Source organism: Trachymyrmex septentrionalis, unplaced genomic scaffold (assembly GCF_001594115.1).
Source record: "Trachymyrmex septentrionalis isolate Tsep2-gDNA-1 unplaced genomic scaffold, Tsep1.0 scaffold5, whole genome shotgun sequence".
Taxonomy (NCBI): domain Eukaryota; kingdom Metazoa; phylum Arthropoda; class Insecta; order Hymenoptera; family Formicidae; genus Trachymyrmex; species Trachymyrmex septentrionalis.
Window position 1 is genome coordinate 799,133 of NW_017305672.1, and position 11,516 is coordinate 810,648.

Genomic DNA, 11,516 nt, shown 5'->3' on the forward strand with positions numbered 1-11,516 from the left:
TTCTTTATTTTCTGCTTTCAGAATACCACGTTGCTTTCCGTGTGGGAGGACAACAATGTAGTAAGTGATATAATAGTGCAAAGATCGCAGCCGATCGTCCGTCGATACAAAGTCCCAGTTCCTGGTGGCTTTAACGCCCAGGTGAGACTCTTAATACCACCTGGTGCTGATATGAGCGGTGCCACCAAGTATCCCATGCTGGTTTACGTGTAAGTTATTTTTCAATAGATAAGAAAAACTCTCTTAGATAAAGGTAATCACTATACTCTCATTTGTTACACACTTCAGTCGAGTAATTTGAAATTATTTTCACATTTACATGAATAAAAAACATGTTACATGTATTTGATTTTTATGAATTATAGTTTTTTTTATATAGTAACAAAATATTATATATGGTAGCATATACGAACTAGCATATACAAAATGTTTTACACAAAAAATATTTTTTGTGAACGTGAATCTTTATTTGATCGATATTTTATGATTTTATATTTTTAATTTTATATTTTATTATATTTTATGATTAATTCTATCTTATGTTAGTTCCATTTTCTGACTACAAAGAAACAACGATTTTGCTGAAATATCTAAAAATTTAGCTAGATATATATGAACAGATCTAAAAATAATTTTGTGATACTATCAAAATAATTATGTATAGGAAGCTGATTATTTCTAAAAACACACACGAGAGACACTTTTAATTGATACACATTCGATTTCACAATTGCTAAAATTATGAAACTAGAATACTGAGGAATTCAAAAAAGCACTTTCCAGCTATCATTTAAATTCTTAAATTACGTCGTTTTTTGGTGTATATATCTCGGTGTTCACTTAAAAAGCACCCATATTTATCGCAGCACGACGAGAAATGTGACAACGCATTCCGCGAATGTCATCAATCGGTTTCGTCATAATGCACTTGCGAGATAAACGTAATGGAAGAGCCGGTGACGAACATGTGGTAGCGGAGTAAGTCTGTGACGTGAAAACGAAGCTCTTCTTTACATGGCTTGAATTAGGATGTAAACGGGATGTAAAATCGTACAAAGCGATTCCGTATTCAGTCTTACGAAAACTTCAGCCTTCCCGATAAAAGCGGAACGGTATCGATCGATTCGCCCTGATATTTCTTCTAACGATGAAGAAATAATCGAAATAACGTTCGTCAAAAGAGAGCTCGTAAAACCAAACGTCTGCTTTCAATCTTTTTAATTTCTTTTTTCAATTTCATTCTCAATATTGAATCTTTTTTATATTTTAAAATATAATTTAAAATGCAATTTTTAAATGCAACATTTTGGACAAATATTTTTATGTTTCATTGAAATAAGTACAGGAAGTTGTAATGAAAATTATTTGTTTACATCGATTACGTATGTGTGAATCGATAGTAATTTTGTTATGAGAATTCTAATTCTTTTTTGAAGTCATTAATCGTTGTCGTAATAGTGAGATAAGCATTTTATGTTTTCCACATTTTGAAAGTGACACGTATATACGGCAATACATGTCGTCGGCGAACACGACGCTCGAGGCCGATATAACTTTCCGACGTAATCTTAATAATACCTAATTTGTAGGCGTTCTAGGCCGAGCTCAAACTTTAGAAAATACAAACAGCTGGCTTATGATGGAAGTTGTCACGATGTCCGTCCATAAAGTGTAAGCTTTACCTTGTACATTAACGGTTAGGGCAAAAATAGTAACGAGATCGTTAAGAATGTTTTATGTATATATTCTTTTCTTAGAATAACTGACTTGTCAAATTTTAATTCGATGGGTACATTTTATAAAAACATTTAATTTTGGAAAAATGCAGAGAATCTATATTATTTCGATGTAAAATACTGTAAGCAGTTGTAATAATGTAGTAAAATTTATTAAGATTTATTAAAATTGATTTATCTAATACAATTTTAGATTAATTTTTACATGTATGAAAAATAAAAATTTCAAAAGAGGATACCATTATGATTATTATTCCATATTTTAAAAATTTTTTAAAAATATTCTCTCATTGACATATAACTCTCTTGCTAGAAAGCAATTTATTGTTTCTTTAACTTCGCTTGTTTTGTATAACAGAAAAATAACGGAAACATATTCCATATGATGGAAACATTTAAAAATTCCTTATATATAAATGATCACTGATTTACATATCGATGCAAATGTTGCATCTCATTAAACATTCACATTAAAAGTTTTATCGATTTTTGAGAATACAGAATGACGAGTAGCGTAAAGTTAAATTCAAAGGAGAACTATTGCAATTGCCACAGTAGATGCGTCGCGTTCAATCGACAATGGCGAATAAAGAAAAGTTTGAGCTTGTATCATTTGCTTTATAGTGGATTAATTGTACTGTACAAGTGCGTGCGTGCGTGCGTGCGTGCGTGCGTGCGTGCGTGCGAAAGTAGTAGATCGCGCGGAGTTTTCCCATATCATGGATATTCGGATCGCTTGTTCTGTTTGATTTTTAATGAAATTTCCTATACATTCACAGTCTAGATCATCGATTGCGATGCTTAATGTTCGTGAGATGTTTTTGAAACTAAAGATGGGACCACAATCAGTGTAGAGTTGAGTGACGTTCTTATAATTACAAAATTAAAAAAAGTTTTTCTCGTCTTTTTTTCTGTTTCAAATACGATAACAATACGAAAACATCGCTAAGACTGTAATGCTCAATTTAATGACATTAATACTCTGTTTGTGTTTATGTACTTAACGAGATTTCTCTTGACGTAAGCACGCGATATTAGAATCTGTTGTGATACGATGAATAACAGCGACACGATGAAGAGCTCCATATATAAATAAAGGGTGTCCCAAAATTAACGCAAGATTTGAATTAAATAGAAAACACAGTTTTTAGTCTTTTGATTGTTATTTTTTTATTGAATCATAAAGTACATAGGATAGGGTTATTTGTGGAATAACACATCGGGCAAATGGCCTCCACGGCTTTGCATGCACATACGCACTCGTTTGTCGAAATTTTCCATGACCATTTTGCATAAATGTGGCTGAATTTCGTTGATGCAGCGTTGAATCTCCTCCTTTAATGCACGGGTGGTTGTGGGCTTGTTGACATAGACCTGTGATTTCAAATAACCCCATAAAAAGAAATCTAATGGTGTTAAATCACACGATCTAGGGGGCCAATTCTGATCACCTAAACGAGAGAGTACACGACCTGGAAACGTCTCATGCAGTAACTGAATTGTTTCACGAGCTGTATGGCATGTGGCACCGTCTTGTTGAAACCACATATTGGCCACATCAATATCATCCAATTTCGGCAGAAAGAACTGTGTTATCATGTAGCGATATCGAGCACCAGTAACAGTCACTGCTTGATCAGCCTCATTTTCAAAAAAGTATGGTCCAATGATGCCTCCAGCCCAAAATCCACACCAAACAGTGACACGTTGTGGATGCATTTGTTTTTCGACAATCACATGTGGGTTCTCCGTACCCCAAAATTGGCGATTAACAAAGCCATCAAGGTGAAAATGTGCTTCATCGCTTAGGATGATTTTGCTCGAAAAATCAGCATTCATTTGTTGATGTTCAATAATCCATTTTCACGCTCCATTTTCACTAACCCTAAACTGTCAGCTGTTAAATTGTTTTTTTTTTGGGTTGCCAACACTTTACTGCACAAATAGTGGCAAATTCAAATCTTGCGTTAATTTTGGGACACCCTTTACAAGGGCAAGTCAATAAGTTTTTAGAAAAACATAGTAAAACATTTTTTTTGATCAATTCATTTTTATTTCTCAACATAATCTCCTTTCAGCTCGATACACTTGATCCAACGATTCTCCAACTTTTTCTAGTCGTCTGAATAATATGATTTGTCCAACCCTTCAAAATAAGCCTCTGTTTCGGCGATGAGCTGCTCTCTGGTGGTGAATCTCTTTCCTCTGAACCATTTCTTCAGGTTTAGAAATAAGAAATAGTCGCAGGGGGCTAAATCTGGCGAATGTGCTGAATGGGGAAGCAATTTGTAGCGGAATTCGTTAAATTGGCCATCAGTGTCGGGCATGTGAACCCGTGCATTGTCTTGACGGAAGAGCACTTTCTTCTTCGCCAAATGGGAACGTTTTTTCTTTAAAATGTTGTTGAAACGGACCAATAAGACTGCGTAATAATAGCCATCAATCGTTTGCTTCGACGGAAGGTAATTGATATGAATTATACCGTGTGCATCCCAAAAAACTGTGGCCACTTTTCCGGCCGACTTCACGGTCTCCACCTTCTTCGGAGCTGCTTCATCCGGTGAAATCCATTGTTTTGACTGGTCCTTCGTCTCGGATGTGAAGTAATGGATCCATGTTTTGTCCACAGTAATGAATCGACGCAGAAACATCTCCAAACATTGTTTTGAAATCATCATACGGTCGCGCTTATGGTCCACAATGAGCAAACGTAGCATTCATCTTGCGATAGCTTTTTCATACCCAATTGTTTGTGCAAAATTGAAGTCACTGTGCCATGTGATATGCCTGTGGCCTCAACAAGCTCGCGCACTTTCACTCTTCGATCAGTCAAAACAATATCGTAGACTTTATTGATGATTTCTGGCATAGCAGCCTCAATTGGACGTCTCGAACGAGATGCATCACATGTGGATGTACGATCACGTTTAAATTCATTCACCCAATTATATACAGTCGCAACGCTGGTGCAGATGTGCTATGAACATTATCCAACTCGGCTTTTATTTCTTTTGGCGTTAAAACTTTCATATGTAGATGTTTGATCAGTGCACAAAACTCGTTTTTTTTCATTTTGCAAAAAATACAAAGATTGTTCGCTTTAATCGTCTACAGAAATGAAACCATGCGATGAATTCCGCTCAAAATTTGACAGTTATCAGCTGAAAGATACTATTTGTCAAAAAGTAATGTGACATGACACTATGAGTGCCCTTTGACAGATTTTCTAAGAATGTATTGACTTGCTCTCGTATATATATCGCATTTCTAATTGTAACGCAATTCAAACTCATAAAACCAACTCTTTATCCAATTCGCTTTATTAAAGACATGAAGTATACTGTGATGACGTCGTCCTCTGTATCGGAAATAGCACGAGATTACACGTGGCATCATTTACATGCGTATTATTACATAAGATTACTACAGATCAGGGTAATGTCAACCATACCTACATATGATTTTAAAGCATGTTAAAATCGATATCAGTGTATCACGATAACAGTGACTAATTTCTAAATAATATTTTAATTGCTCAATTTTGGCACAGTTAAAGTTCGCTTTATTGTCCCATATGTGGATTAAAAAATAGTAAAAACCGTACATATATGTATGTAAATATATGAATAAATGTGTAATTTTCCAATTCCTTTTCAAGAAATTATGATTTTAGTAAATATGCGAATAGGGGAAACACTTCTCATGATCTTGATTTTGATATGTGTTGTCAAGGTCATAATCCTCCACCAGGTTTTAGTCATCGTTCGTTATTCACAAAAAAAGTTATTAACGAAAAAAGTTCATCAGTAAAACTGAACTTTTGGACACAACTGCATGATAAAACAAATCCTGCTTTAACAACGTAAAAAATATTTATTTATATAATTTTTGTTTTTAGAATAGACAACTTGGCGAGATGAGATGGAACTCGCTTCGCATGGAAAGCTGTGTGCTCCTTAGCAGGGAGGGAGGTAGGGTGAGAGTCGCTTCGCATGGAAGTCGTGTATCCTTAAGCAAGAGGGGGAAGTGAAGTGACAGTCGCTTCATGTGAAAGTCGTGCGCTTCTAAGCAGAACGGAGGGGGGAAGTGAGGTGACAGTCGTTTCCCCCCGCGTAGAAGTCGTGCACCCCTAAGCAAGGGGAATATGGAGTGAGAGTCGTTTCGTGTGGAAATCATGTTTTCATAAGCAGGGGGAAGTGGGGTGAGAGTCGATCCGCGTGTGGAAGTCGTACGCCTCTATAAGCAGGAGATGAGAGTCGCTTTGCAATTTTGGAAAGTGATAAAATATAGGTACTTTAAAGCAGAAAATTTCTGTTTTATATAGTAGAAAAGAAACATCATTTTTCAAATTTCCTTTGTTAATAACTTTTTAATGAATGAGGAGCGATGGTTAAGACCTGGAGGTCTTTTAAGGTTATAACCACCTTGATAACATATGTCAAGGTTAAGGTCATTGGAGCTGTCTCCTCTATATCAACCATAATTTTTTTTATTTCAAATGTCATTTTTGCTAATTTTGAATCTAGTTTGAGAATTAATTAATTGAGAAATTTGTTATACATATAAGAAATCGGATCTTACATGGTTTACCCAATATAATCTACTCGTTAAATTTATCGTATTTATCTACAAACACTAAGTTTTATTAGATCATCAAAATAATATTATGTAGGCCATCTAAGATGATTGCTTGAATATTAAAATTTTTGCTATTCAAGAAACTGCTTATTATGCTTGATCATTCTATATAATTACTTTAACGGTTCAACAAAATTATTTTTAGATTTGTATCCAGCTTCTTTAAATACATCAGCAAAATTGTACTTTTCGTGTAATTTAATGTCGATTTAGCATTTATCACATTATATAAATATCTAAAATATTTTCAAGAATTTTGTAAAATTTTCAACGTAATTATTATAAGAGAAAAAATGCAGATATAAAGAAACAACGCGCCATAAAACTAATTAGGAATTAATCACGCGCGTGTTTTAATAAATAAAAAAAATGATATAAGATATTTTATTTCTTTCTTTAGCATTTTTATATTTTTGTCTCGCGGTTTCGATTGCGGTCTACTTTGATGCGATCTACACCAAGTATCATTACAGTCTATTATTATTGCGATCTACTTCGATCGCATGCGTGTTTACAAGAATACTGCCAGCAACATTCTCGAGAATATTCGCGTTTGTATGACGTTATCCTCGGGATTGTTACTATCTGTCTTTATTTTCGCGTCAATGTTCGTTCTTGAAAAAAATATCATATCAGAAAAGTCATCTTTGTTTTCAACTTCCATTTCCTAATTCTCGTCATCATTTGGTTTCTTTTTTCCTGCATCTTCTCATCTCTAAACCTGTTCCGCAGAAATGGTACAAAGTACTTTCCCGCAAACGGTCGTTAAAGTAATACTTGCATAAAATGATTTTCTTTTGCGAATGTGCTAAAATTTTAAATAGGTATAGTAAGTTGCTCCCTACGTTTTTGTGTGCAATTAAAAACATGTAGATTGTCTAGTTCTTGAGATAATTGCAATTGAAATGTGAAAGTATACGATGCATATTTGATGCAATTCAAGTTAACGTCAGATTTTTAATTATAGCATTCATACCATTCTCAGAATTGTTACAAAAAACGAGTATGTAATGGAGGAATATGAAACGGATATTGTAAAAAAGGTCATAATTTTTGATCGTATAGTTAGGAAAATAGAGCCACGAAAAGGACGCAATTTTTTGATTTTGTTTGGCATATGGTAGCAACTGAAGGGAGTGATAGGGAGTGGAGGGGACGATCAGCGAATATCTGGCACCACTGAACTATAATACAACTAGAACGTGCACTGCCGTGCTAACGCATTAGTTGAAAGAGTATGATAAACGTGGATAAAATAGCATGATGTTTGGCGGGTATACCTTTCTCTTTTTAACTATCTGCTCATGTGCATAACATAATGTTATATTCATATTCAAAATTTAAATTCACTTTCTTTTTAGTCTTATATAGCTGACATGACTCTTATATTAATACATTATAATTATTATCTTCATCTAATGTATTTTATTCTATATAATTTATTTTATTCGTACAACGCTTTTGTCTTAAATTATTCATATATCTGTCGCTATTTATCAGTATTTTAAGACTTTCTAACTTGACTGTATGATAACGAGAGATATATCCGTGATTGCTGATTCTCTCGGCACGCATTTTCAGTGTGTTAGACGGGCCTGGTTTCAGACGCATGCGCGTCTAATGTAGCTTCAGTAACGTACCGATCACTAGTAAATAGGAGATCATTAATCACTAAATTTTTTCAAAAATGTTAAAAATTTTAATATATTTTACATATTTTATATATGTATACATATATAAAATATGTAAAATATATTAAAATTTTCAACATTTTCAATCCTAAGCGACTAATAATCTCTTATTTAGTGACCGGTATGTTACTAAAGCTACGTTGGACGCGCATACATCTAAAATCTGGCCCGTCTAACAACACTGCGCATTCCGACGGCAGTGTGGCTAAAACGGAAATATCATTTACCCCTACCAACGTTACAAAAAATCTCTATTCCCTACGCTAGAATAAAAAAAGCAAATTGGCGCGAAAATTCAAAAATATGCGGAAAGAATGATAAAAATGAAGGAAGTATCGTATATAAATGAATATATTTTTTCCAAATTAAAAAAACATATATAATTATATATACATAAATGTGTATATATATATAATATATACAATATATATATAATATACATATATATTATATATATACTATCTTAACATATACTATATATATGCGGAAAAGAAACAAAAATAGAATGTTATAATATGTACATTAATTCAGTCTCTCTGATAACATAAAAGTCACAAAAATCTAATGATTATCGTCAGAGTCTAATACTATATCATTATCTTGCTGACTAGTGGAGGGAATTTCTACTTCTTCTCGATAATAGTAACTTGAATTGTATTTTTTAAATAATTCCTCTATTAAAGGATAGTTAGTAGCATTAATTTTTAATTTTCCATTTGCATTTTAATCTGTAATAATGAACACATAGTTTTAGTAGTACTTAATCGATTACGTTTTTTTGTTTTTATGTCACTGCATTTAGAAAAAGTTCTTTGTACATGAGCATTAGAATGAGATAAGGATAAAACTATATTTGCTAAACTGAACAAATTTGCAAATAGATATTGATCATTAAAAACTTTTATTTTAGAAATTTGATACCAAAATAACTCAATTTGTACTTTCTTTAAATTTTTTACTTCATCCTCAGAAAAGTAATACGATAACTTATTATATTCTGTTATGGTATCATTAACATTAGGAATTAAATTTTCATATTTATCACATACGAGGTCTGTTCAAAAAGTATCGCGAATTTTGAATTTCCGCGGGTTACGTATATTCGATTTTCGATTTTTTTGTGGCGTTATGTTGGTACTCATATCTCTCACTTATGCCGACAAGTTCGGCCATTTTGAATGTTCAGTTAATTTTTGTATATACCTCGTACATACTCGTATGTCAATGGTGGTCTATTACTACTTTTACTTAATGCAATCTTTGATATAAGAAACTCTAATTCAGTTATAAATTTAAGGGCAAACGTTTAATAGATTGTTCTTGTAGCAGTTTTATAAAATCTTAAACATCTTAACTTAAATTGTAAAACATTTGAATGATTAGCAGCATCATCTTCTAATGACGACAGAGTAATCTTTGTTGTATTGTTTATATTTATATTTTCAATGAGTAAAAGTATGTTAGGATTATTTAAATTTGCAATATGTTCCTGCGTTAAATAATTGGGTTTAATAAAATTTGAACATAAAAATCGTATATATTCTGTGTATAAATTAGAAATTAAACATTTTTCAGACTGAAACAAAGTATCTAAAATATGCATATATGGAAGAACATATTGCATAAATTCAAAATAGGCTTTAGTATATGGATTATTTAATTCTTTTAATAATAAATCAGCCATAGGATTTTTATCTTCAATACTAGCTAGTAAAAATGTTTACTGCAAAACAGTTCCACTGTTCTAAAATTCTGTTTAGAATTCGAAGAGCTAACCATCTTGTTTCACTATTATCATTCGATGTTTTTCTTTTTTTATACTTTGTATTTCTTCTAAAATTGCTTGTTGCTTTGGACTTCATGAAAAATATGAATATAGAGAATGCATTAAGCTTTCCACATTTTTAAGTAACTTGTCTGCAGCAGGACTAGCGATTAAATAAGCAGAGTGGCAAATATATCCCAATACAAATATATTAGGATTATCTTTAATTAAATGGGATTGAAAAGAATTCATTTTCCCACTACATTAGCATTGTCGCTACAATAGCCTACAATATTATTAACACTTTAGTTGTGAGTTTTCAAACATTCAATAAATGTTTTATACATATTTTCTGCTGTACCACTATCTGCGAGCATTTTTACTAAATCTAATAAATGTACAATGCATTTGTCATTTTTATAATATCTGACTAGGTTTTTAATATCTGCACAGGTTTTTATCATTGCTTAAATCAGTGCTTTTGTCTACTAATATAGAAAATACATTATTTTTTAAATCTTCGTCACATTAAATTTTAATATCATTAGCCAATAAATAGTTAATTAAATTGGTACATTCAGTCTTTTTATTTTAATAAAACTAGGAATTTTGCTGTCATTAAAAATACTTTTGGTACTTGCAATAATACTTTCTATCGCTTTAAAATTGATATTATGTTTAACTGCAAGGAGTGCAGCCTATCAAAATTCTGCAGTTATCACATTACGTTCCATTGGTTTTTGTACAAACATTTGAATGTTTGAATTTATTTGTCTGTCCTTTACATTTTTGATGTGTCAGCATGTTTCTTTAATTCACTTCGTCCTGCTACTAAAACTTTATTGCACATTTTACATTTTGCTTTATATTTGTCTTCATCACATGGAGCCAACCAACTACTAAATTCTGGAAGTCGTAGTAAATGACTGTTTTTGTCAAGTAGAAATTCTTTTTTTTTGGGTGTTACAAGGCTATCATCAGTGTTATTGGAATTCATAACTCTGATGTTTAAGCTTCGTTCTTTTATTATAAAAAAAATTATATAAAATTAAAAAGTTTTTAGTATGATAATGACATACAGTTATTTACGTGTATAAACTCAAATAAAAAAAAATGAAGGAAAACTAACTTTCATAAGTTATATATTTTCTATTATCGAATTCCAGATAAGGCAAGTTGAGAGCATGTTGAGGTTGAAACGTTTAAAATGCTGCGATGGATAATATCACAGTGACAATGTGTTTATTCTGTAATGTAAATGAGTGATGAAAAAATTATATAGATAATTAGCAAGAAACAAGACTGATAAATGGTAACGTGAATGAAGTCAATTGGGTTCAAACCCATTGCACTCGAAAACGACATGGCGCTGCGAGTTTACATCAGATCATCTAGTTAGAAATAAAATGGCGTACTATGTGCAGTATATACTCGTACAACAGCAACGATTGGTCACTATATATCTTTTCGTAACCAATGACAATTGAAACATGATCTTTTATATTTAATATTATAGGGACTCTAAGGTATGGTTTGTTTTCTGTCTACACTAGACAGCGAGTTTTTTCGAAGCTTTAAAAATCCTTACATTTTGGTCTTTTTTTAACTTAAAATTCCCTACGCTTTTTTGAGGTAAAAATTCCCTATATTAAGGAAAAATCCCTTTTAATTACACTATCTAATGGC

General features: G+C 32.3%; 1 protein-coding gene across 4 annotated transcripts in view; it reads left to right on the top strand.

The window, feature by feature from the left end:
* The window catches only part of LOC108751578 (venom dipeptidyl peptidase 4), a 794,336-nt gene that overhangs the window by 733,653 nt on the left and 49,167 nt on the right, over positions 1-11,516 (top strand). For all 4 annotated transcript variants that reach the window (XM_018491818.1, XM_018491819.1, XM_018491821.1 and 1 more), the window contains one exon: positions 22-209. In XM_018491818.1, coding sequence (XP_018347320.1) covers positions 22-209 — 188 coding nt within the window. The remainder of the gene's footprint in view (positions 1-21; positions 210-11,516) is intronic.